This window comes from Suricata suricatta, chromosome 12 (genome assembly GCF_006229205.1).
Source record: "Suricata suricatta isolate VVHF042 chromosome 12, meerkat_22Aug2017_6uvM2_HiC, whole genome shotgun sequence".
Lineage (NCBI taxonomy): Eukaryota > Metazoa > Chordata > Mammalia > Carnivora > Herpestidae > Suricata > Suricata suricatta.
This window is the reverse complement of record NC_043711.1, coordinates 22,538,212-22,565,773: the sequence shown is the minus strand read 5'-3', so window position 1 is coordinate 22,565,773 and position 27,562 is coordinate 22,538,212. Positions and strand designations below refer to the sequence as shown.

The 27,562-nt window shown below is 43.4% G+C and overlaps 1 protein-coding gene across 1 annotated transcript in view; it reads right to left on the bottom strand.

Moving 5' to 3' along the window:
* CACNA2D3 (calcium voltage-gated channel auxiliary subunit alpha2delta 3) overlaps positions 1-27,562 on the bottom strand; it is an 833,443-nt gene that overhangs the window by 202,545 nt on the left and 603,336 nt on the right. The window contains exons 16-18 of the mRNA XM_029917881.1: positions 26,524-26,541; positions 7,573-7,644; positions 6,271-6,351 (exon numbers count right to left, since the gene is read on the bottom strand). Of these exons, the coding sequence (XP_029773741.1) occupies positions 6,271-6,351; positions 7,573-7,644; positions 26,524-26,541 (171 nt within the window). The remainder of the gene's footprint in view (positions 1-6,270; positions 6,352-7,572; positions 7,645-26,523; positions 26,542-27,562) is intronic.

Below are 27,562 nucleotides of genomic sequence, written 5' to 3'. Positions count from 1 at the left end.
AACAAGCTCCAGCAGGTTCTGGATGCTGCTGACCGCCAGGCCTGTGCACCAGCTGTGGCCTCGCTCCTCACCGGCAGATCCAAGTGTGCAACCGTGTGTTGGCATCTCGACCTGGACATCCCCCAGGTGCCTCAGTCACCCAGCCCACCATGGTGGGTGCTGCTCTTTCCTGCTCTTCTCTCTGTGGGGCACCACCCATCTACCTGGACTCCTAAGTTAGAAACTGGAGCATCAACCTTAGACTTCTTTCTTTCATCCCCAACTTCTTGATCCAGGTAATCACTACTTTTTCTTGCAGAAATTATTCAGATTTAGGGCTGCTTCCCCACCCCCACCATCCATGTAGATTTAATGTGATCGGTTTCCACAAGTCCTAACTGTTCTTCCTGCCTCCAGCAGAGGCCCCGATAAAGTCATCCACCACACTGCTCGACGTCAGAAGTAACGCCAACCCTGGAAGCTCCCCAGAGTAAAACCCACTAAGGACCCCTTTCATGTGTGAGATAAAACTCATGGGCCTATCCAGGAGGTCTCCTGGGGCCTGAGCCCTACCAAAAACCCATCCCTACCTCCTTCCACTCACTGCCTCTTAGGGCACATGGCACTGCCAGCTTTCCTCCCACCCACACCCTTACTCATATGTGCCAGCTGTCCAGAGTGCCTCCCTCCCCATCCCTCAGCTAATGCTCACCCATGCTGCAGGCTCAGCACCAGGATCATATTGTACAAGAAGTCTCTCCTGACTCTCCCCATTGCACCCTCCTTTCCATAAACCCTAAGAATTTTCACATTACTACCTTCATCCTAATGCATGAAAATGGGACACCAGCTTTTCGTCCTCTCAACTCCCAGCTGGTTCTTTCTCTCCTCTGTCTGGTTCTAAAGCCAATCTCTCCCCCGTGACGATGGGCACTTCGTGGGGATGGAGCACCTCACTCATCTTCTACAGCCCCTAGCATAACATTTGGCACAGGGCAGGTGCTCAAGCTGAGGGTTACATGTACTGAAGACATTTATTGCTTTACTGAAATATTGTCTAGTTCATCTTTAAAGTTTGAACTAAAGTAGATATTAAAAATGAACCGAAAAGGGGAAACTGATGTGCCATGGTGGGTGCAGTCGGTCTTTTGTAAGGCTGTACCCGAGAAAGTCTTCCTGACATTCAGACACTACCTGGTGGGTGGCATGTAGCCATAAGCTAGTAGAGGCCTAAGAAGAGAAATCCTGAATAAGCCTCGAAACACATTCTGTGGATGAACCTCTCAGAAAACCAAAAGCTTATAGTTAAGATAACGTCCAACCTTTGTTGTTGGCCATGCATCAGTATCCCGATGAAGTCTCTAATTTTTGTCTTATCTGAAGTAGAACCCGTCTTCCTGTCCGTTCTCATGTGCAGGCCCAGAGAATAAGAGGAACAAAGCAGACACAAGGCCTTCCAGTACGTGGGGCTGCCAAAGGGCTCTCGTCCTGAAACATGCTCTCCTGGAGGCCAGGAGCCTCGTGGTTCAGCACCCCAGGGAACGAGGTGCTTCCCTTCCAAGCGCACAGCCTTTGGGCTAATGAAGTGAACCCAATTATAAAATGGCTCATTATGTTAACAGAGGCTGTGGTGTCTGGAAGTTATTGCTGGGGTGTCTGGAATTCTTAATAAAAATTACAGGAAGTCTGATTGCTTGTGGGAAAAATCTATGAAGCTAAGGGAAAAGAAAGAATTCTATCTTCTGGGAAAACCCCAAGAGCCAAGAGCTGACTCATCTTTACAAGGTGTTAAACAGGAGGAAAAGGTGTGATCCACAGTCTGCTCCCTGGAGATCTCCTCTCCTGGATGAGAGAAGCCACGGCCGGCCATGGCTGTCCCTGGCGGACGGGCCTCCTTTCCCCCAGGCTCTCTGTGGGAAGCAGAGGAGGGACACCTTAGGTGAAGGCATGTCGTCTCTGTGTCTCCCTTTGCCAGCCTGATCCCCAGGAAAGCATGAAATAGAAGTGTCTGTATTTCAGGCCCTGTGATTAATTTTCTGAAGCTGATCTTCCTCCAATCTATTGTTATACTTTTTTTCACTTATCTTTAATTAGCTGAGTTATGTTGGGAAAGTTATTTAAAGTATCCTCAACTAAAAATGGGACCAAGCGGCACCTACTTCAGGGAACGGTAGTAAGGATTCAGTGGGAATAGGGCCTATAAAGCCCTTTTACCATACCAAACACACAGTAAAAGGTTCAATGAATGTTTTATTGTCTTATTTTATTTCAACTATTATATTATTTTTAGTATTTTAACTATCATTTCAACCGTATTATGACTGCCATTTATTGTTCCTAATGGTTTTAGGGCAACAGCGGCTAAAATCATGGCTTGCTGGTTGTGAGACTTGGCAAGCGATTTAAGCTTTACGTGCCTCAGTTTCTTTAGCTATAAAAGGTGGGTAATGGCAGGTCCACCTAAGGGAGATGATGTTGTAAAGAGCTCAACACATTGCCTGGCAGAGGAAACATGAGGAGAGACTGAGGCACAGGACCACCGCTATTACTTACTAGGTTCATACTGTCTTGATTTTCAGGCATCTGTCAAGCAGTGGCCCTGAACTTGGGTTTCCACATCTTCTCACATGAAATTAGAGGTGTCAGGAGGCACCTGGGTGGCTCATTTGGCTAAGCATCGACTTCGGCTTAGGTCATGAGTTTGAGTTTTGTGAGTTTGAGCCCTGTGTCAGGCTCTGCACTGGTGCACGGAGCCTGCTTGGGATTCTCTCTCTCTCCCTTTCCCTGCCCCTCTCCCACTCATGCTTTTTCTCCTTCTCTCTCGAAATATATAAAGCTTTAAAAAAGAAAGGAGGTGTAAGAAATGTTTGCAAACATTCTCTAAAGGTGGGATGCCCTTCCTTAAACACTGAGCCAGTAATTCTGCGCGTCTGGGTTTGGGGATTCCAATAAAAATAGGGTCCACTATCTTTAGTGTCTCAAATCCCTGTCTCTGTCTCTGTCTCTCTCTGCCCCTCCCCTGCTCATGCTCTTTCTCTCTTTCTCTCAAAAATAAATGAATATAAAATAAAGTTAAATTTTTTTTATAATATTTATTCATTTTTGAGAGAGAGAGAGACAGAGCACAAGTGGAGGAGGGATAGAGAGAGAGGGAGATACAGAATCCAAAGCAGCTCCAGGCCCTGAACTGTCAGCGCAGAGCCTGATGCGGAGCTGGAACCCAAGAACTGTGAGATCATGACCTGAGCCAAAGTCAGATGCTCAACCAACTGAGCCACTCAGGTGCCCCCCACCCTTTTTTGGCAATTCTTTTATCGAATTTAACCATTTGCAAATGGTTAAATCGTATTTCCCTTTATAATTCAGTTAAGTGAAGAAAGTTTTGAGTTGATTTACAAATGGAGTGTTAGGTAAATAATGGTACAGATGTTATATGAGCAAATGCAACAAATCACGAAGTGTTACGTGAATGGCTTAGATCGGCCCGAAGGGCATGGGTCTAGATGTGACATAGACCTGGTTCAAATCACACTCACCACTTCCTACTTCTGTGGCCCTGAGCTCTGTGAACAGGAGCCCTATGAACCTGTTTCCTTATGAGAAGAATGGACACAACAGCCCTGCACTTACCTGAGGGGCAATTTGGTGCCATGATGTGGGTAATACACTTTGCACAGTGCTGGATACTTGGCAAATGTGGTCTGACACCCTATCTGGTACCACACTATGGTGTTTAAGCAGCCATGTTATGCACATCTCACTTTGCATACAACCCTCTGAGGGATGACCTGATCGTTTTGGCTGCAGCCATCTGTTCAGCTGATTTGCTGGGACCAGAATTTGCTGTGATGCTTGGTGGCCGGCTGAGCCATTGGCTTGCTCTTATCCCAACCATCTGTCAAAAGGTAAAGCTGACCTTGCTATTAACTGCCTATTTCACATGACTTTGTATCATAAACCTTTCCTCAGGTCTTTCAAAAGTCTTGGAAAACCCCATTGTTAAAAATGACAGAGGATCCCAGAGCGTGCTCACCTAGTCACTCAGTTAAACCACTGTTTTGTTGGGCATTCTGTTTAGCAAAGGTCCAACAGATGTGAAGCCCATAGGTGCTTGAACCTGGCATGGGAAAGATATCAACAGCACTACGCTGGCAGCATCCCACGTGAAACAGGGCCAGGAGCCCCTGGATCATACCTATCCCCTTGACCACTGTGTTACCACTGTTCCCGAATAATGATAATGGTCCATGCTTCATGCAAGTCTATGAGCAGGTTGTATTGTTATCATCGCTGGACAAAAGAACTAAGGTCCACAGAGAACTCCTCAGGGATGGTGCTGGGACCTCAGTGGATCTGCCTCCAGAGCACTAACCACTGCCTTCCTTCTACTGAGGCCCAAGATCATCTCTGGGCCCCTCACAGCTGTGGCTAAATCAGGCTCAGCATGTCAGGGAAGAAGGCGATAAGAAAGGGGGACTGTTAGCCAGTTAGCAATCTCGGATTCCTGGCCCAAAGGAGCTGGCCTCCCTCCATATCGGGGCAAAGGGAGCCCTTGTCAATCCACGAGTGGGCCAAAGTAGATAGGCAAGCCAGTCTGCTTGGTGTCAGGGAGGAAGGGACCTTTTGCAGTTAGGGGAACCATATTGGTCCAAGGGAGGCCTTCAGGACTGGGAGGGGGGCGCTCGGTCCCCTCCTGCACCCCCATGCCCCGACACACCCCGGATGGCTCTCGGGAAGTTCTGCATGGCTGCGGCAGGGTTTGAGGGGACTTTCCTCTTAGCACCTTTACATTTGCTTTTCTGTGGAACTGCCGCCAGGGAACAAGTGAGGATTTCCTCTATGGGGTTCAAGGACTCTCTGGGCCATCTTTTGATAAGGTTACTCCCTTGGCTAACTTGTGTATTGGATAAATACAATGATCACATCTCCACTTCTGATCTCACACGTGACTGTTCAGGCTGGGGTTGGAGGAGCTCATTAAGAAAATCAGCAAGTCCACTTAATGGAGAAGTACCTGTGTTGCTCAGTACCCGTGCAGGAGGTTTAAGGACAGGGCAACGCCGCCCGATGGTGGCAAGCAAGGCCGAATTAGGACATCACTGTTCTACAGGAAGTGAGGTGTGGAGCCTGGCTGTGTAGGAAACCAGGCCCCTGGTATGTCTGTTGCTCTGAGTTCACTAAAGTGCAGATTTAACCACAGCTATATACCTTGAGCAGCCACAGAACATAAGCAACAATCAGTGTCATCCTCAGGGATCCCAAGATGGGTACCGCCACTAGTCCCCTTCTTGGCGACTAGTCAGCCTTCTGCAATCAGCCCAGGTGGCAGTGCCATCTACCAGCTTTCGGCGGGTGCTTGTGCCACGCTGGTCTGCTCCAGACACAGCAGACTCTGACCGGTTTGCAGACAGCTGGGAGGTCACCCTAAATGGATCTGAGAGGCCTGTCACAGAGACAGGGGTAGGCCTGGCTGAGGGTGGCACTGTGATGGCTCATGAGAGGCCCTCTGTTCCCAAATGCAGAATAACTAAATAAACTGAAGAACTAGTGCCTGGAACAGAGTGCCGGGAAGAGCAGTGCAGGCGGGGCAAAGGGGCAGGCGTGGCCTCCTCCTCGTCCCAGTGCAGGGCTGGCCTTGGATGTGGAGTGGCCACATTCTGGCATTTCCACTCCAATCCGAGTCCCCTTCCATCTGAGCTCCTTCACTGACCATGCCTTACGATGCTCTTATGCTGGTCTGGACTCCCAGAGCACTGGCCCAGCAAGCTTTGCTATGTCCTCTTTGCTCCAAGCTTACCTCCTCCACCCACTTAGTTATCCCTAGAGCTAAGAAAAAGAAACTTAAATTTTTCTTAGGGCTGAGGATTTTAAGTTAGCGTTAAGAAAAGAGTATTAATTTGTATGTACATCATTACCTTCCAAGATAGAGGGAATACATATGTAGTAGGGTCAGAGACCATTTTTCTTTGTGCCTCATTGGGTTCCTGCTAAGAAGTCACATGTTTTAAAGAGTTCTCAGATTGGGGTGAGTTGGAACTGGTTTAGAGGACCATTAGAGATGTAGGACCTGTGTAGACCCATATAAACATACAGACTTCCACGGGCTCATACAAACCTGGGTAGCATGTGTGGATCTACTCAGACCTACGTGAACTGATACTATTCTTACAAAAAAGAAGAGCCTACCAGAAAAAGAGGGGCCTCTTATTTCATGTTTTCATGACCACTGTGGCAGTTTGTGGAATTACCTTGGATACTTGGCCCTTGACGAATAATTAGGTGATGCATTACCTTGTATTTGGGGATGGTCTTCAGAAGCTCTTTCACTGGGACATCTGTGCCAACCACACCCAGAAGAATGCCCTTCGATCTCTGTTGAAAAACAAACATTAAGCAATAACAACAATAATAAGTTACTTTGGTAGAAGGAATAGAACCTGGTGAGAAACCACACACCATAGATCACTGTCTGATGCCTTCTCTAAGCTTCTAGAAATCAAGGATTAACCCAGATCTCTATAAAGCTCATCTTCTATCCCCACAACCCCATACTGCCAGACAGGAATGGTAGCTTCTCAGGCCAAATGCTCATTACAGTACTTCTCCATGCACACCCATACCAGGATGCCCTAATAGCCATCTCTTCTCCCTCCTGAAAATTTGAAACTAATGTGAAGTGGCACAAAAGTTTCAGCAACTAACGAATGTGGTCATTAACCATTTTATTTTATGGAAGCTATGGGAAAGACTTAGGATGTTAACTGCTTTCTCAATTTATACTGCCATTTGGTGCCGGGGGGGAAGAGGTAATAACCCTCACATTTGGAGCTGTGTATTGGAACCAAGGACCAAGGTGAAGGAATAGGCCCCTCATTTCCAAAGTCAGTGTGATGCATTAAAATTGTCCAGGTCAGAAAGACTTTCTGGAGGAAAGGATAAACTGCTACTTTCTATTCTTTCCCCCTAGTTCAAGTCTACCTGGAATCTCAGAATTTGACCCTTTTTAGAAATAGGGTCATTGCTCTGAGGCAAAATCATCCTGGATTTAGGATGAGCCCTGTTTCCAATGACTGGTATCCTTATAAGAGGACAGAGAGACCCACGAGAGGAGAAGGTCACGTGGAGACGTAGGGAAAGTTGCCACAATCAAAGGAACACCCAGGTGCTGAAAGGACCTTCCTTTAGAGTCTTCCAAGGAAGTGTCGCCCTAGTGATGCCTTGGTTTGGGGCTTCTAGAATACAGAATCATGAGAATAAATTTCTATTTTTCTAAGCCACTTGTTTGTGGCCTTCTGTTACCACAGTCCAAGGAAACTAACACAAGGTTGGTCACTATAAATCGAGGAATGGTCATTCAATTCTCTCCATTTTTTCCTTCCTCTGGTCACTGTTCACTTAACTTTGGGGAAAGTGCTGCATCCTGTACCATGACACCTGCTGGAATTCCTCTCAGCTATTCTTGATTAAAAGTGAGGACAAATGATACATCCCCTATTCCTAACACAAATAGAGAAAGGTCACCAGGGCTTGAGTCAGAGGGTCTGAGATAGCAGCCCTCTTAGCATCAAGCAGGAGCATAGCCACTGTACTCACGGTTTCATTCTGCTTACTAAACACAGGCATGGCGACCGTGGTCATCAGGACGAGGCCCTGATCATCAGCAAGCTAGGTGGAGAGAAAAGCCAGTTACCTGGGAATGATGTGGAAACCACAGATGGCTGGAGGCATGGCCTCGACTGGCTCATCCTTCTCTGACCAGAGGCCACTGGGAATGGACCAGTGTTCACTCAAGCCAGTAGCCTAGAAGAGAGTGTAATGTCTCTCTACTCTGACTCAGAGATAAGGATCCCAGTCCATGGCTGGGGAAACGAAGTTAGTCGCCATCAATCAGTCCAGATACCTATTACCGCATTCAGCCATTTGGGTTCAAATAAAGTCTTATTTGGATCATAGTGATTCATTTCATTTTATTACCACAGATTGATTTTATTCTTTTACACTGCAGACATTTATGTGCAATATGAATGCTTCTCCTTAATCTGAAAATTGAAGATCAGAAAACATGAGCATAAGGGGTTTTATGAGCTGCCCCTGCTGGAAACAATGGAATCTGGAATCATTTATTCCCCCCAAGATAGCCGAGTCACGGCCTTCTGGCACCTCTACACATCTCTGTGTGCCAGTCCCAGACAGAAAACAAAACAAAAACAAAACACAAAAATAACTTGGTCATCTGATCTCTCAAATCACTGCTAAGATGCTAACATTTCTCCTGGAATAACAACCCTTGAAATACGACAAACAGTATACTTCTGTGACCATCTGAAGTGCATACAAATGATTGAGAGCCACCGTCACATCTGCTTTTCACATAACGTTGGGAGGCAGGCAGGAACCATTCCCCTGCCTCAATAACAGATGGGGAAACGGAGTCCTGGAACACAGGAGGCACTGGTCCAAGACAACCCTGGTTTTACTTCTCAGCTTTGAACCTTTATTAACTGTATTTGTTAAGCCTCCATATCCTCATATGAAATAATGCCAATTAGTCCCCAGCACTGTTGCCATGAAGATAAAACATGACACTGCCCAGCATCGTATCTGGCATAAGGATGTGCTCAAAGGATGGTGGTTTCTTTTCCCTGCCTGCAAGGTCACACAACTAGTAGGTTGCAGAGTCCAAAGTGAGATCAAGGCATGTGACACTTCGGATAGGGACCAAAATTAGGACGGCAAGTCTGGTGGGAGAAATATCCCTTCTGGTTTCATAGCCCATTCTAGCCTCAGATGAAGCAATCTGTGAACAAGAATCCACTATCCTCAGGTTATGATGCTTTCTGATGTGTACTTCCTCAAAGTTTTAGGTCCATTAAAAAAATAAGGTATTGTTCCCTCAGTCTTCTTGAGAAGAGGCATTTTATGGAAAAGATTCTAAAATATAGGGGTCCCCATGGACTCACTGGCCTATGGAGAAAAGGTCATTAAATTCAGTCCATCTTCCACCAGTCTTGTTCTTCCAATAGATTCCTTGAACTGTAGAGTCTCAGTACTTATAATGTGGTTCAGAGAATAGCAGCTTGAGTGTATTAGAAATTAATAATCCTGAGCCCCACTCTAGATCCTGTGAATCTGAATCCTTATTTTGATAATTAGTATCCACATTAAAATTCAAGGAGCAATCCTTTCTACCATTAGTACCCATGATAGCTACAGAGAAGCTTGTAGGAGTAGAAAGAGCTCCTAAGAGAGACAGATGGGGCCATGTTTTAGGTTTACATCTCCACTGAGGTGGACCTGTATTCCTCCATGACAAGATGGGGCAAGAATCTCACGTTCACTTAAGGACTAGGAATTCACGGGGTGATGGTTAATTTTATGTGTCAACTTGGCTAGTCCACGGCACCCATTGTTTTGATCAAACATTAGTCTAAATGTTGCCATGAATGTATTTTTTTAGATGCGATTAAGCCAACTTTGATAAAGCAGATTACCCTTCATATTGTGGGTATGTCTCATCCATCAGTTCAAGACTATAGAAGAAAAAACAAGTCCCTCAAATAAGAAAGAATTCTGCTTCCCTACTACGTTCTCATGTAAGACTACACAATCTCCTGCTGCCAGAATTTCCAGCCTGCCAACCCACCCCACAGATTTCAGGTATGTCAGCCCCCACCGTCGGGCAAGGCAATTCCTTACAATAAATCTCTCTTCTCCTCCATACAGATGACATCTATCCTACATATAGAATAAATTATCTATCTATCTATCTGTCTGTCTGTCTGTCTATCTATCTGTCTGTCTATCTATCTATCTATTGATTGATCTATCAATCTGTCGATCCATCAGTCTATTTCCTATGCTGGTTCTATTCTTCTGGAGAGCCCTGACTGATACACAAGGTAATCATGTAATCTCTTATTTGGGGCAGCCTAATTTGGGTGTGAGGAGAAGAAAAGAAGCTTACTACTACATCATAATATTATCATAAATAATATTAACCATGAGATGATAATGACAGTTCGTGAAAACATCATTCCAACATCTTGCTAAAAATAGTTAAAGTATCCTATGGCCACCACTGGGGGTATGGAAGGCCATTTTCAAAGGCAGAACCAACACACAGTAAACAACTCTCTTAGAATCAGAGATCTCCCCATATTTCTCCTCCTTGATTAGTACTTAATGCTCTACAGAAAACTGATTTGAGCTGATCCATAACCCTGGGCAACTTCCTCTTTGCAACTCAAATCAAAATTTCAAGTGATGCCAACATGCATCATGGATGAAATCAAAACATACCACTGGCAATAATGAGAAATGAAGCTTTTTCCTGCAACCAGTAAAAATCAGTTATAAATCACTGGTAACTGTTCTGGCACAAACACAAGATCGTGGGAAACTAACTTCAAAATGCTAAGCCAGAATGCAGTATCAACTTCACTCGAGGCTAGTTCTAAAAGTAATTAGGGCTCGTCATCACCTTAAAAAAGTCCCCATAATGTTGCATGTGCAGTGAAACCATTCCTTTCTTAACCAACCCCTCCCTAGTAAACGAAGGAAATGCAGTGAGCTCAGTGTAGCCACCATCTGTGAGCACATGCACTCGCTCCCCGGTGTGGTTCTGGCCCAAATTTGACGGGCTTGGCCAGAAACCTAACCTGTAGTCTTCTTGATGGATATAGCTCACCAGTATGGCCACCGGGCTGGTGGGCCTGGAAATACCACATGCATGACCTTATGATGCTCCTCTGAACCCACCAGCTCCATATGTCAAGTCTCCACAGATCTGGGGTCTGCAAATCTTAAACTTCCATGGAAAAGAAAGTTAATCTGTGCTGTGAGCACTTTCTGATCAAAAGGTGTTCTGTACTCCTGCCATCGGCAACAGCTTCTTGCCCAGACCACCGAGAGGGAGTTATGCAGCCAGCCATGGCCAGACACCCTCTGTCCCCACAGCTGGGGGGCCCTGGCTTTTCTGTGGCCCCCTAACCTGCAGTGGCTGCTGAGGCGAGAGCTGCTTGTGACTCGTACACGTGGCTTCCAAGAAAAATGAAACGCAAAGTCAACATTCATTTTCCAAAGGGTAGGAATGGGAGAGGTAGGTCACCATGGTCCATCTGGGAAAAATCCCATTAACTCAAGACCAAGTGGGAATCCTAAAATGAACTGCCATTCACTTACATTTGCCCAGGCTTTGAGCAGGCCTCTGAAATGCTTGGTTGTGGTGCTCTGTTGTATAATAAGTGTATATTATTCCATATCCTTCATTTCCTATGCTACATAATGGGGCCTGTTCTGGTATCAAAGGAAATGATGAATAATAATACTGAACATCTGGTTTATAAAACACAAACTTGCTCAACAGATTGACTGCTTCCTGTCAGCTTCCCAAGTTAATCACGCATGTGGGCTCGTATGAATATGCATTGGATTCATGTGTGAGGTACATGCAGTGATGCCAGCCTTCTACTCCTGGTTTCCCACCAGGGGCACCAGTGGGCAATGCAGACAGCTCTTGGGTGTGGCCCCCAAGAGAAGAACCACCGAGTTCTGGTCCATTGTTGCTGCTGGTCTAGTCATTGATTCCCTTGGTAAACATCCCTTCAACATCAGCTTATGGGCCAACTTCCATGAAAAGTGCTGGAAGATACCTAGCCATGAGATAAGGGTCTCACCCTGCAGGGACCCAAAGTCCTCCAGAAGAGACAGAAGAGCAGCAGGACTGAGGGAGAAGAGCTGCCTGAGGGGGCCACACGGGCTCTCATTACGTGAGCAGAGAAGTCATCTTCAGGACCAGCCCGCACTGAAGTAAAAATGTCCAGCATTTCCAGATATCTGTCAGGGTTTATGGGACCGATTTGGAATGCTTCCTGAAACTCAGTTTAACAAAACCAGGGACAAATTGCCTGCTGTACAGCAGATTCATTCATTTGCTTTATAAGAATACGCATCAGTAGAAAAACGAAGGGGGAGACATTTTTCAAAACTGCCTAGTACTTTTCTTTCCTTTTTTTCTCCTCAAATATTACTCCCTTTCTTTAGAGAAGTCCTCTTCATCCCTTTCATCCACAAGATTCTCCTGGCACTAATGTCTCTCATTCTGAATGTCACTGGGCACTGAACCCAGGCTGAGCCAACCAGGATACCACACACACACACACACACACACACACACACACACACACCCTGCCCAGGCCACCTGTTTTTTTTTTTTTTCCCTACAACCTGGAGCTAATAGGAAAAACTCTTGACACCCCTTTGTGGATAGTTGTAAGAATGTAAGCCTGACAACCATGTCCTTTCCCCACAGAGAAGGAACTGAGAAAATAAAGTCAACCTAGAGACAGGAGGAGAGGTGTGTGTGTGCGTGCGTGTGTGTGTGTGTGTGTGTATGTGTGTGTGTGTGTGTGTGTGTGTGTGATGGGGGAGAAGGAGAAGCCGAGAGGGAGGGCGGAGCAAGGGAGATGGACAAGGAGGGAGGGACCTGGTCCCTGGATGCCTTCATCCCTAAGCTCAACCCCACTCATGCCATTTTCCATTACTGGGGTCCCTGGAGCAATGTTTTGTTTTTGCCCAAATGAGTATGGACTGGATTTGTAACTCTAATAACAGAAAAATCCTGACTTGCTAATATTGATGAGAGAAAAACCTAGGTAGCTATAGATACTCAAAGAGGTCCCAAGTACCTTGTACGACCCACACAGGGAGACACTGCGGAGGCCAGAAGGGCCAAAGGAAAGACAGTCCCAACATCCTTAGGGTGAGTGGCTGTGTCCTTTCCACAGGGTAGGAAATTTAGGAACCCCTAAGGTACCCAACTACTGAATGGCAATGGGCAGTAATGAGCAGTCATGTGGGGAAATGATGACTCTTTGTGACGGTATAAAAACTACTGTCATCAGGACTTTGTGTCAAACTTTCATAACAAATAGGCATTGCCTCCTTTGAGAAAAGAGCCTGAGTGAGAAGTTGCAGAACCAGAGTCTGCTTTGACTGAGTTTCAGGAACCCACTGGGAAAGGGGACAGACAGGAAGGGCAGGAGGCTGCAGGCACTGCTGGGGCCCTAGGAGGGCCCTTTCCACTGGGACACGTTGTGGTTACAGGGATGCTTCGACATCTTCCCCCTTTGAAAGACTGCTGTTATGCTGCCTTCTTCATGTCTCCACTCACAGGAAGCTTGCCAGGATCAGTGGCAGGACCCTGAGTCCCCTGCAGCTAGAGACCACTGAGGGTGAGGGTCAAGCCCTAGAGGAAGGAGGAGACCTGGACATTGGGCCCTCAGAAAGCATTTGAACAAGTTAAGGGCAACTCTGAAACGGGCTGCCAGGTGGTTTTCAAGCACAGCCTCCTGCCATAGCTGCTCAGCCCTGGAGGCTTGGGCTCAAACAGACGTTTGTGCAGAAATGGGGAGCTCAGCTCAGGAAGAGAATGGCTCTAAGCCAGGAACAAAAGCCAACTCATTCTCAAAGATTATATTTCTTCTATACTTTGCCCTTCTTATGTTTTTCTTTTTTCATTAAAGTCAATCAACATATTGACTGTGTTAAGGGAGTACATGATATAAATGTACACCCTAATATACGAGCATTGTACGTATGTGTACATAATCTGTGAGAATGCAGCTGCCTTTCTGCCGCGTCTTCCTTCCAATGCCTGGGATGAACACCAACTTGCACTCCATGAAAAGACGCTGCCACCATCTAGTGGCAGTCTGGGTGAATTGCAGGTACAAGGTCCTGGGAGATGAGCCATTTCTAAAGATAGCCTTTCACTAAACATGTATTTAAAAGGCAGGCGATGTCACTCTGTTCCCTATCCAGTGGAAGCGCCTTTCTCAACTCATGGTTCTGTTAATATCCTCCACCTTGACAGAAAAAAATAATAGTACCAAGAGGTGGAAAAACAAAGCGTTGTACATCTTTAAATAGAAGATGAAACATTTTAAAAGACGAACTATTGATTCTTCAAGGCGTGACAGGGGATGTGCAGGAAGGGGGAGGCCTTCTCTCCCCTCTCTCCATGAGCTTAAGTTTACCAATACCTAGGAATCCCCAAGGGCCATTCCTTCAGTAGCACATGATTAGGCATCCATGTCCTTCAGATTTTACACTCCATGGAAAGGGGAGGGTGCATAGTAGAAAACCCCTGGAATAACACTCTGTACAAATTAGTGACGGCACCAGGGAGGGAAACACAGATCTGGAAAAGGCGTTGTGAGCAGAATACGTGACTGTGTAGAGACCCTCCACAGATGCAAATCCCTGAGCCTTCCTTTTTATTACCAAACCAAAAAGTCCTTTATGCCTACCATTCCAATGCCTGCCTACGGCCCCTCCTCCAATACCCCACTCCTTCCTTCATCCCACCATCCATTATCTCCAATACTGGACAGAGATTAGGGGCAAAACATACAGTAAGAGCCACACTCAATGATGGGTCTTAACTATTGTCCTGGAGACACAGCTCCTGCTGGGGATATGGACACTTTTCAGAGGAAGAGTAAGTGACACCTACTGAAACATGGAAACTACACCCTCTTGGTGCAGCTTATGCCTGAAAAGGGTGCACGGTCTCCACAATATCTGGCTGACTCTATGAATTTTACTCTTATTTAGATTTCCACAGCTGTTAGTGACAGTCATGAAATTTAACTGGCTGTTTCAATAGTGGCTAGTTTTAAATGAGAGGCTTTACACATGTATGTATATTTAAAAATACACTTGCTCCATAACCTAAGATGCCATTTCAAAATGAGAAGAGAAAGAAAGAATAGCTTGTTTCAGCGATAAAACCAAAAGGTTTCTAAATCATCTTGCTCTACCTGTGTATCTTTCATTTTTTTTGGTAAATATCTTTTCTGTGTGGTTGAAAATTTTAGCAACAGGAACATCCCCATGAATTTTCATATTCATGAAACACTTATAAATAAAATCACTCAACAGCATATGTTTGCAATGAATATTAATGCCTTAAAATAAATAATAATAATCCTATTCAAATAAGTCTTTTTGCATAAAGATCAAAATACTCCTTTAAACAAACCATGGTAACATTCTGACATGAAAATTCTATGAGAAGAAAGTTTTTATATCTGGGTTAAACATATTATGCTTGATTGTAAGTATTTTAGATGTTCGTTATAATAAGAGGTTTAGAAAAAGCAGGCATCACTATTTTTAATTGAAGGGCTGGTTCTTTCAATGTAAGCAAAATGAATTGGCTGCCTTTTTTGATACTATGCAGATGAACTGCTTCCCTTTTAAAATCTAGACAATTTAACAACACCAATCATTGTTTAGATTCTCATTTTGCACTGGCATCCTTCAACATTTCTGTAAGATGCCTGACTCCTAAATAATACAAGGCATTAAAAAAGTAGCAATGGAAAATAAGAAGAAGAAATAAGAATAAGTCATTCTTCCAAGTAACATTTCCCCTTGCTTTGCATTCGATTGTCTTGGTAAAGACAGTCCTCAAGAATGCTCCACCAATGACATTTTGCTTTTAGCCAAGATATTTCTACTTCTTACTGAATCCTTATTCCTTGGATCTGAGATTTAGAGACCCTGAGTTCTTATGAGATTTACTGCATTTCAAGTTGTCTCAATACAAAAGTAAACAGATTTCCCTCTCTGAACTTTGCATCTTGTATGAACTCAATTGTTGAATTTGTCTGTTCGCTCTTCCTTTTTTTAACAACCTGAAGACAACTTGGTGAGTGATAGTGCTGGATAATGATGGGGCATCCGCAATGAGAACCCCAAAAGAATGGTCTTCTAATAAAGTTGTTATTATTTGGGAAATTTTTTATGTTGTTTCCTCTTTTCCCAGCATTTCTGAGATACGTCATTAAGCAAAGATTATGTTTTATGAGTAATATCTAAACAGAGGGAAGATGTGGTCTTTGGCCAGGGACACATATACAAGTAAACTCATGGGCAAGAGAGTATTAGACACCAGTGTATCTGAAAGCTATTTTGTGAAACTGCCTTGTTTGTTTATTAGGGTACAACATGCTTATTTCAAGAATGCTCCAGAATAATGACAATAAAAATTACATAGGGCATTGGGTTTTGGCTAATACCCATGATAAGTATGACACATATCTGACCCCTCCCCCCACTATAGCTGAGCATTTGTATTTTCACAAACGTGGTTTACACACCTCCCAAATAGATGCCTGAAAATACAGTCAACTCTTGGAGCTTTGGGGCCCTGGGACAAAACCTTCCCTTATTTAAAGACCCCCTGAAACATCGCTTCCTCCATAAAACCTTCCCTAACGAAGTGGAAATGGGAACCAGATGTTCTCAAACTTCACTACAAAGATAATCATATTTACTCTACAACCTATGATACCATCTAGGACCAAATTTGTGCAAACTGTTAATACAGCAGTTACTGAACACTGGAGCTGGAAGGAAAACTGAAAACTCGCTGGAGCTTGTAAACTCCAAGGGCAGAAGTTGGGAATGATTCCTCTTTTTATCCACAGCATTCAGCACAGATCTGGTATATAAGAAGCACTCTGCACATGATCCTGGAATGAATTTATTTCTACCCTGCCCTTTTATTTATTTTATAAGTGAGGTCCAAGGAGGAAAAGAAGTCACAGAGAATTGGTACCAGAATTTGAACAAGACAGTTCTTTTATATTCTTGTGGCCTCTGCTGGCTCATGGCTCCTCCACCTAGTATCTGTGTGCACTGTGCCTGCACTAGTGTGGTGACAGATTATGAGAAGGTTCTGAGAAGCTGGTGCTTACATGCTGCTGCCACTGGTAGGAACAGAATGTTAGTGATGCCACAGAGTTAACGAAAAGATTTTGTTTTTGGTAGCAGCCTAGTTGAACACTATGACTTCCTTGGAAAGCAGCACAGAGAGGAGTAATGAGCTATGGAAGCATCTGGAATTAAATCCCAGAGCAGGCTACCTAAACTTATGGAGTCATTTTTATTTATACATCCTTCCATCCATTTCTCCATCTTTCCATCCATCCATCCATCCATCCATCCATCCATCCATCCATCTATCAATATCTATGTCCAAGCATAGCTTGGTATTACCAAACATTGCTTTCAGTGTTTTTATATTTATATAGCCTTAATTTTAACCCTGACACAGACCTGAAAGTGTCCCTGCCCATCTTGTATGTGAAGAAATAAAGGCACAAAGTTCCCTGCACCAGTTCACAGAGAGCAACAGGATGGGGAGTCAGGCTTTGGCCCATGCGACGCTAGAGGCCCTGCCCCAATCACTGTGCCCTCAACTTCCTTTCTATAAAGGACAAAGACAAAGATCATGTGGTGCCTTAAGGAGCCCGGAGTGCAATGAAAGAGGCAACCATGCTAACCATCACTAAAAGCAGTAATACTCTCCATAGTTCTTGTGAGGATTAAGTGGAATTATAGATATAAAGCACCCAGGAGAGTCCCTGGCACATCCAAGTACAAATGCTCTCCTAAGGACCATTCTCAGCTAGGGGAGAGAAGTTCATTAGCTTCTCCAGAGTTCAGCCACTGCTCTACTAAATTAGGACTCCATCCAGCTCTCCATCTGAACTCATAAACAACAAAAAAATATTACTCTTTTGTCCTGTTACAGAACATCATGACTTTAATAGCTAAACAAAATGCCTTAGAAAGCTGTTGGGGGAGGTGGTTTTGTAATTGTAAACACTGAAGGAGGTTAGGAAGGAAGCATAATGGGAAGGAAACTGCCCGGAGGAAGGAGCTGGAGAAGAAAGAGACGGATGCTTCAGAAGCACCCAGACTCCAAATTACTGCATCCCAGGCCTGGGCAAACATGGATGGGGCCAACCCAAGCACACAAGGGTTCATGATTCAGTACGTGGTTCAATTCTGTGAGTCATTTCTGGAAAAAGAAAATCCATACCATGGCATTAGTCCTTTGCCTGACATTTTTCTGCCTCATGAAACTAGGTTGGGTTTTCCAAAATCCTTCCAGTTAATTTGAAGGGATAAACATCTAACATTCCGTTTTTGAATTTGCTAGTCGTGTTGCTGTGCAGATTGCACAACTGCTCCAGTTTAACCCAGAGGGCATTTCAGTCGAATCCTTCGGCGTGAGTTGTCTGAAAGCTCGCACAGAGCCGTGCTTGCCGTTCTCAGGGAACTGGGCTACGTTTGGGTTTGTAATGAATATATGTCCAATAATCTGGGGTCTGACCAGCCAGTAACATGGAAAAAGGATCAGGCGGCTGAACTATGACCAGACCAACAAATAAGTGACTCTGTTTAGAAAGACAAACTAAAACGACAGTTCCTTTATAAAAAGTAAAACAGATTTTAATGGGCAGACACAATACAGGTAGATAACTTGTGTAAGTAAAAATTAGAACAGTTGGTATCAAACATTATGCCAAAAAAAGTAAAGAAACTGAAGGCTATGCTTGCGAGTGTAGTGTGTGTGTGTGTTTTCTCTTGAGTAATACATGGCATTTTTGTACCACACCCGCCACACAGGAAATCCGTACCTGTGAGGACTCATCAAGTCAAGTAGTATCAGTGACTTAGCATTGATTTCATACAGACTTGGCTTATCTTTATATTTGGACATGGATTTGGTTTCCAGATAAGTAATTGAATTGTACTGATTTTCAGTAGCCCTGTGTTGGAATGGTGTTCTTTATTGGGCCTTCTCTCTCACTTCCTCTTTCCTGCAGAACTAACAGAAGCACAGTAACACAACCAGAAAATAAATGCTTTTCTGATTCAAGTCCACCCTCTCTGGGCTGCCTGATTCTTTCCTTCATTCAGGTATTCCATGAAGGTGTCTTCTCAATGACATGCTCTCTTCCAGGGCCTTGACCTATAGAGTATACATTCATATACTGCTTTCAAGAAACACATCTAGTGTGTTAAGTGATGGATATAGTTGTCCTAAATCTACCAGTAAATACAGAGGAGACCTCAAAACAGCAATTCTTTGAGCTCATGATCGCCCTTGGGTCAATAAGCATGCTCTGTGGAATGGCATCTAGAAGCAAGGGAATGAGAACATCAGGTGTCCTGTGATGTCCTCTTCAAGAAAGTCTCTAGGTTTGACGTAAGTTATGCCGACATTAATGCCACCATAGCCAACGTCACTGGCTTTGTTAAATAGCTCTTCTCAGTCTTCTGCCTTTCTTTCTATGTAGAAGGAAAAAGAGTATATATATTTCTTTGGGGGAGGTAAGAACAATCGTAAGGAAAACAAATTTTTTTAAATTACATTGTTTTTACTCAGATGTTTCTTCAAAAGAAAAGACTGTTTCATTTGAGTAATGTTATCAGTAGGGTTTGTATTTTTTCACATCTCAAGACAGCTCTATTTTATAGTTGTGCTTGATTTAAATAAATAGTAGAAAACATTCACATATCTTAAATACATAAGAATATTTTTAAAGAAGATTTTGAATTCTTAAGACACTAAACATGAAGTCTGGGGCTAGAAAGCATTGAGATAAGTAGGGATTCTTAAATCAACTCTTGGTTTTTGGCTTTACAAAAATTTCTCCTTTTTTGTTTGTTTTTGGAACACCAGATTACATCAGTGTTTCAAAGACATTTCTCCTTTATTTGTATCAAATTTGTTTCGATTAAACAAGGGATACTACCAGCATGATAGGTAGCATTGCTTCTGCCGTGGTCAGCTCGCCCTCTGGTCGGCTAGTCAGTGTAGATGGCCCTGGCAAGCACTGTTCATGGGTTTTTCAGGAGAGTCTTATAAAGGGGATGTTTTCACCCCATTATGACAAGGAGAAAAGGCTCAGGATGATGGTGTCCTGGTCCCAAGGTTGCCAGGCAGAGCTGGCAGGGCCGGGCCTCAACTTGACCTCCAGCTAACACTGCAGTTGGTCTTTGGACAGCTGGGCTCTCTTGCCTCTGCTGTATGAGTGGAATGGCCCCATTCTGTCACGCCTGCACATCACTAGGGCTGGACTGTGCAGTAAGGGCGCTCTCCAGATAGCAGCCGGTGCAAAAGTCACTCTTACCTCCTCCATTTTTCCCATTTGAAAGCCAAGGTGGCCTCTCCTTCTAATCAGCCCTGACTAAAGCGTGAGTAAGACAGGCAACACCTCCAAATGAGGAGTGTACGGAGTAGGTAACCCCCGGGTTCAATCATGCACCTGCATTTCCTTAGATTGCCCTGACTCAGATCAGTGCTGCTCTAAGCTTTGACTGAAGACTAAAAATGGTTTCTATTGGTTAGAAAATGAAGGGTTTTTGATAAACAAAAGCACTTTTCTAGGTTGTCCCATATAAGATAACACATCACTGGAAAACTGTCCATCTTCTGTTCAGAGCTGTTTGTACCAAGAATCAATGTAATTGTATGTGTGTTTTTAACACCGAGTTTGGATTTTCCAGTTTTTCACATGTTTCTGGGGTGAGTTAGGCTTACGAAACAATTACTAGGCTAAGCCTTGTTTGTCCATTCAGGATATGTATGAGTAATACATTTAGTTTGCTATTATTATAAATATAACTAATTACTTATAAAAATACATGCTCATCACACAGAGTTTGAAAAGTACAGAAATGTATTAAGAATAAAGCAAAATGAATGCTTGCTCTCTTCCCAAAAGGGAATATCCACTATTAGACATGCCTATACATGTCTTTCAAATTATTTTTAAGAATTTTTTAATGTTTATTTTTGAGAGAGATTGTGAGAGCAGGAGAAGGGCAGAGAGAGAGAGAAGAAAACACAGACTCCGAAGCAGGCTCAGCTGTCAGCACAGAACCCAACGTGGGGCTCGAACCCACAAACTGTGAGATCCTGATCTGAGCTGAAGTCAGATGCTTAATCGACTGAGTTACTCAGGCGCCCCTCCAATGATGTTTTGTACATCTCTATGTTTATACACACATGCGTGTGCATGCATGCGTGCGTGCACACACACACACACACACACTAAGAGCATAATGTATGTAAAATGTTTTATTCTGATTTTAAAACTAATTTGTTTCTTACATTATTAAATTTCATCTTGACCTCGATTTTATAATGGCTTCCTATCCTTTGGAGCTCTGGTAACTTTTGTCACCACTTTGCCATTGCTGGGTATTTTGGCTCTTCTTTCCTTCATTACAGATAAAATTGCAGGTCACTGACCCATTTAGTTAGATTCTTTGTACAAAAGGGGAATATTGGGTCAAAGTGTGCAAGTGTGAAAGTTTTTCATATGTACTAGCAATGTATTTTTGGAAGATTTCTGTTTTGTTCTGCTTTTTTTGTTTCTAACCAATTTTTATGCTTAACAGCGTAAAAGCTAAAAACTAAGAAACTATTTTTCCATACCTAATTCTGGTTCTTATCTTGCTTTTATCCTTGTTACAAACTATAACTTTACTATGAAAGTTCTAATAGATAGGACCATGGGATGAAACCTGAATATTTTTCCAGATACACCACTAAACACACATTATGAGGTTGTTTAAAATGAACCAATTAGCTTTTTTAAACAAGAAATACAAATAAGTGTCCTGCTTCTGACTGGGGCCTCCTGGTCCCCCATTGGTCCACATGGGACTTCAACTGGAGGGACTCTTATATCTTGTCCTGCGGGACATCCCACCACGGGGAGGCCACGCACTGTGGATATGAGCGTCTTGGATTCCTATATTTATAGTCTCAAACACAGAATGGGAGAGGACCACGGGAGAGTGGTTGGCCACGACTACCATGGGTACGAAACTGGCAAAGTACACCTCCCTCCTCAGCTGGTCTGGGCTGCCACAGCCCCACCCACCCAGATCTACCGTGGGGAAGAAACTGTTGGGTCCTGTGATCACCATTCCGGTTCAGCAATATGCTGTGACTCTAATCTCCACAGAGTTCCATCTTACTGGACACGGGAAACGGCTAACCTTACTCTGGTTTCTGCTTCCCTTTCCTTACTCACAGAATGGATCTACCAGTGTGAGTGGGAGCCCACTGTGCTACTATCTTTCAGACTCAGCACCGTCAATCTTACCAGCCCCAGCTTGGGAGGATGCCTGTACACGTTCCTATAAAACAGCACATGATAAGGGGGGAAATAGGGTTATCAAAACAAGATATAATAATTTACACACAAAGCAAGTAAAGGTAAAAGCAAGTGAGTCATAAACCAGAACCAAAAGTAAATAGTTACCACCTCTCAGCTTGCACTTCATTTGCATGGGTTTTGCTGGTTATATAACTGTAATGAAACACGAAAATCACTAGGCCTACAGTTCTATGAAAACAGCAGCCTTGCAAACTTTCAATTTTCTGTTTTCAATGACAGTTAATTCAACATTTCAAAGTACAGAAGTTAAATGAGGCAAAGAATGATAAATGATGCCCCACAATTGCTGAAATCTGATTACACAGAGATAAGAACAGGCCAGATCCTGCTTGCTCAAGTTTGTACCTAAAGAACGAGACAAACGAGAGAAAGGGGGAAAAAGTAAAAGGGGAAGAAGAACTTGGCAGAAATGAATGCTTCCATTTATCCCTCCTAAATATAATATAAACAAGGACACAAAGAAAATGCAAATGGATTCAGGGTCCCATTGACACTCCGGGGGGGGATATTAATAAACCAGTTCCATCCTGAAAGAAAACCCAAAAATCGACCTCCATTTAAGAAGCTAATTTATGCACTCCTGGGTCCTCATACAAGTTAAGCAGCACAGAATATCACAGCAGGCCTAGAACAACAGATCTTGAACCCTGCTGTGTTTGTTCAAGAAGGCAAGTTAAGCTATTCCTAACAGGAAACAAAACATGCAGTCGGGCTATTAAACAGGGATCCTTTTGCCCTACTGTGCAGCCCTGAATGCATCAATTGCTGTTCCAAACAGGATTAGAGATGTGGTTTTCTTTAACTATGGTTTTGAGAAAAGTCCTTATGCCTGCTCAGAATTCTCAGACGGGTATTAACTAATATAGTGCCAGGCAAGACAGAGCACTTTTGAAATCTTCAAGAAACTGTCTCTGGCAAACTCTAAAGTGGTGTGAAAGTAGCCCAAAATGAAGGGAAGGGGGTACCGATGTGTGGAAAAGTTAACACATGTAAGCAGCCAAATTTGGAATTGCCCAAAGAGTATTTTTGCCTTTAAGTATGGAAGGCCCCAGTCTACAGTGATTAATCCCGGATTGAACAACCGATGTTTCATTCCTATAGACAAAACCTACCTGAATGAATATGCAGCTTGAAAAATGGACTATATGTTTTTTGCCATGAAGGACTATTGAATGTACATTTGCAGGTGGTCTTGGGCAATTCTGCTATGCTATTATTATAAAATAGGACCTCCCGGACATTTTTGTAGAAGAAATACCATGTTAAGAGAAAAGCAAACCTTTCTTAGATACGGACCTTTCTTCATTGTTCAATTCAAGGACAATCAATCAACTGGTTCAGAAAGTGGTTCAATTTCCACTACAAAGAACAGATTTGTGATGACTTGAGGCATCAGGTCTGTAACTGTTTTTAACCAAAACTTCAGGACCCTTCACTGAATTTGATGAAAATATTTAATACTGATTAGGCATTTTACCAGTTAGTACTATCCCAATGTGGTATCAAGGACTGAAATCTAGAGTCTAGAAATTATCTTCAGAGGTGCTTATGAATCACAGGAAAAACAAAACAGAATTATTCTAGAAAATAGTCATAAACTAGAAGATACACCTTGAAATATCTTCAAAATATCAGAATTATGAAAAAACCATAACTTATAGACAACAATCATTAATGACTACTACACATATGAGAGACACTCAAATGGGACATTTTTAGTGATAGATCAGCTAAGAGGTTAAAGTAACCATGTTTACAGAGACATAGCCATTTAAAATATTTATGGAGAAAACAGTTGCAGATGATACAGAGAGATTCCAACAAAAACACAGCACAAATGCAGACACCACATGGCCCAATGTATGCACCCATGACCTCATGTGAAAAGCAGGCCGAAGACGTAACAGCTGGCGATGCCTCCCCTTTTCGCCCAGAACAACAAACTCTTGGGTTTGGAAGGGGCTCATTATAATCATGTCCATGGATGGGTGAAATCTATGGATAATGTCAAAGGCTTTGGGAAGGAATCTTTCAAAACAATTGTCCCTGGAAGCCTTTGCTTTGTTGAGGTTTCAAGCCCTATCTGCATTTCCTGCTGATGTAAAAGGTGAAGTCAGGTAATGCAGAGATTTTAATGAATTATCAAGAGCATCACATATCTCCTGGGCTCTTTTGTCATCTCCTGATTACTCATCAGGCTTGAATCAGAACCGCAAACCATTGAAGAGGCCCCAGACCCACCCCCATATAACATATGATCTGCTGCTCTGGAGAATCAGAGGCCAAGACGTGCAAAAGGTAATAGAGACTCTGAAGTTTTGTGAGTGTCTAGCATATATCAGGTTCTATACTAGGCCCAAGTAAGAGAAATAACTCTCACAACAAAACTGGAAAGCTAGTCTATCATTCTCATTAAGTAAAAAGAAACTTAAAGCTTAGATAGGTTAATTAACTTGCCCATGGCCACAAATGGGTGAAGGCGGGAATAGGACCCACCATATTCCGCTGCTGGTCAAGAAGCAAGACAGTATTTTGGGGGGAAGGGGCCACTGGTGCTCGTAAGGACCCCATCCTTCTAGCAAAGTCCTCTGTACATGTCACTGAAGGAACACTGGGGAAGGGAGAGGAGGAGCATGAGGGACATGGATACTCATACATCAGCCACTGAGCCCAGCAGCCCTGAGGGCGATGCCTTCCATCTGCAGAGTGACTTTCCTCAACTGCCCTCACCTTCCAGCCCAGACACCAGCCGTTTATACGGAAACTCCTTCTCCAAAGAGCTGAATTGCCCAGAATGACTCCAGGAGTTCTGATACCAATTCACACAGGGATCTTCATAATTTTTAAGGTAAGTACCTTTCTCAATTCTAATAAAAAGGCAATTTGTAGCAATGGTGAGGAATACGGGAGGAAGAGCTATTCCTTGTGACATAGGGGGCTGTTGCTGCAAAGCAAGTTCTTGGGCAAGTCCAGAATCCTTTGGAAAGGTACTGGGGCATCCTCCTCCATTCGGAAGTTTCTATTTGTAGGGCGCGTAATGTGAGTGACAGAAGGGAAGAGGTGGGGGGCCGAGTGCTGCTGAAGAACCGTATGTCTCAGCGACCTTAGTTCTTACCATATTCTGTGTTGGTTTGTTTTGAACCTTGTTTTAAAATTCCATGGCAGATGGCACCTCAAATTCATGAGGAATCTTCTTAAACAAAATGCATCCATATATGGATCAGTGGAAATTTGATGAATAAATGCCAAGAAGTTGAGGCCGGTCCAGTTTCAGGCACTGAATTTGGTAAGTCTCTTTACAAAGAAATTTCAAATGTGGGCAATTAAGAAAGCATGACCTATTAAAGATGCCAATCCTTCCAGATAATGTGGAATTCTGACCATATATTTACTCTGGAAGCTGTTGTTCTACTCAAATACTTTAACTTTTAATGAAGTGTTCAGCCTTTTTGTGATGGCACTGAAGTGTAATCAAACATTACCACAAGCCAAGTCACACACTAGCATGTCTCGCCTTGTTTAAATATCTCAAATATATTTGAGTAATTGTGTAATGATTTCTAGGCCTCTGGTTGTCCATATGGTCTGAACAGACTGCCTTTTGTAGAGCAGTTGTGCTATCTCTTTCAACAGGAAGGAATCAAATCATCTTTGCTCCAAACTGGAAAGCTTGGGAGGTACTGCTTACATTTCGGGGAGGCGCCTTACCTCAACTCTTGAAACAAAACCAACCCACATCTGGCTCCCAGAAATCCTGCTTGTGTTTGTGAAAGATCCCAGAACAACGCAGAAAACATTACGTGTCGTGTTCTTTTCCACAACTGTCCTTAGGATGCAGTGACATGTCATGGGGACAACATAGCAAAGCCAGCATGGCAATCACATGGAATCTTGGTAGACAGAGAATATTCTAGATGGTGGAACTGATCATCTCAGATAATGAGGACCAGTGAAAGGGCCTGACATTGGCAAGAACTTTGCTCTAATGCTCTCCAAGTGGTACAGGCAATGGGACAAGCAAAGAAGCTATTGATTTTCCAAATAATGAAACCCAACAGGAGTCTTCAGAGATTTGGTTTAGGAGCCCAGAATCTAAACTTAGTTATTGGGCCTTACAAATTATTCACATTAGCTGTATCCCTAGGAAAGTACCTCAGGGAAGACATGGAATGTTCTGTTTGAAGGAGTATGCTAAACTTACTCTTGACCTATTATTTGAGAATTCTTAGCAAAATGGTTGGGCACAGAGTTGCCCTGAAACCACTGGCCATGAGAGGGTTCTTTGATGGGACTAACTTGGCAGGGAGACAGTGTACGGACAGATGACTCTCTTGGCCTTTCTGTTCCTGCCCAACTTCAGGCTTTTGAAGTTGCAAGAGGAAAACCATTTCACTGGTCATGAACAGAACTGAATGCACAAAATCATGGCGACATGCACGGTTCGCGAGTTCTGGGGATGACTGGAATGTGATGGAAAAGAGTTTACCTTTTGTGCCTGAGGGAGCTGAAAAATAACAGGAAAACAAAACAAAAAGAAAAAAAAGAAAAAAGCCATCATTACATAAAAAGTCAAGATTAACTGTAAAACTTCATTTGATTGCCATTGGAAAATGGAAAAACGAATACTGGGAGGAAAAGAGGGAAATAAAACTAAAGCCAAGGCATCTCCCCAAATTAAGCTACGATGCTGATTACTTGTCCTGCTATCAGAATGTGTAATATCAACAGCTCATCTGTGAGCACGTGCTTTGGGAGCCATCACACCCAGGTAGGCAGCTGGGCAACTTCCCGCAATGCTAGATCTGAGGTTTTTCTGTTCAGTGGCCCCAGACACACATTTCCAAGATCCAGTTCCTCTTCCTGTACACCAGTGGTTCCCTAGTGGTGAAGGACTGTTCGGAGACATTTGAGATCCTCAAAACCAGGGAGAGAGGAAGGAGCCAGAGCTATTGGCCTCTAGTGGGTAGAGACCAGGGATGCTGCTAAACATCTTACAATGCACAGGACAGCCCCCACCACACAGAATTATCCAGCCCCACACGTCAGTTGTGCCAAAGTTGAGAAACCCTTCTCTCCATAAAGGTAAGACTATTAGAACAATGTTCTGTTTTTAAAGTCAATTTTTCTTGCTTTGTAGCACATTAACTGCTCCATTTATTGGAGTTAAGGAAGCATGCACAAGGATTTGTGCATTTGAAGTAAAGCTGATATTCTAAGGACAGTGAAAAGGCAGTGAGTCAATTCATAAAATAAGGCATAATAGCTTTCCCAATGGTATAGACAAGAAACTGAAATTATAGATATGTGGAAAAAGATGAACATTTACGAGACATACTTGTCTACTTTTCCACATTGCGACTATTAGGCTGTGGTTTAATGCCACCATATTTGACTGCCATTAGAGTATGCAGTGTTTTGAAAACATTTGTCTAATCTGAAATGGAAATTACATTATCCATGTATTTAAATACCGAATCTAGGAGTTACACCATTCTCAAGGCTTCCTTCTCATCATAGAACCTAAC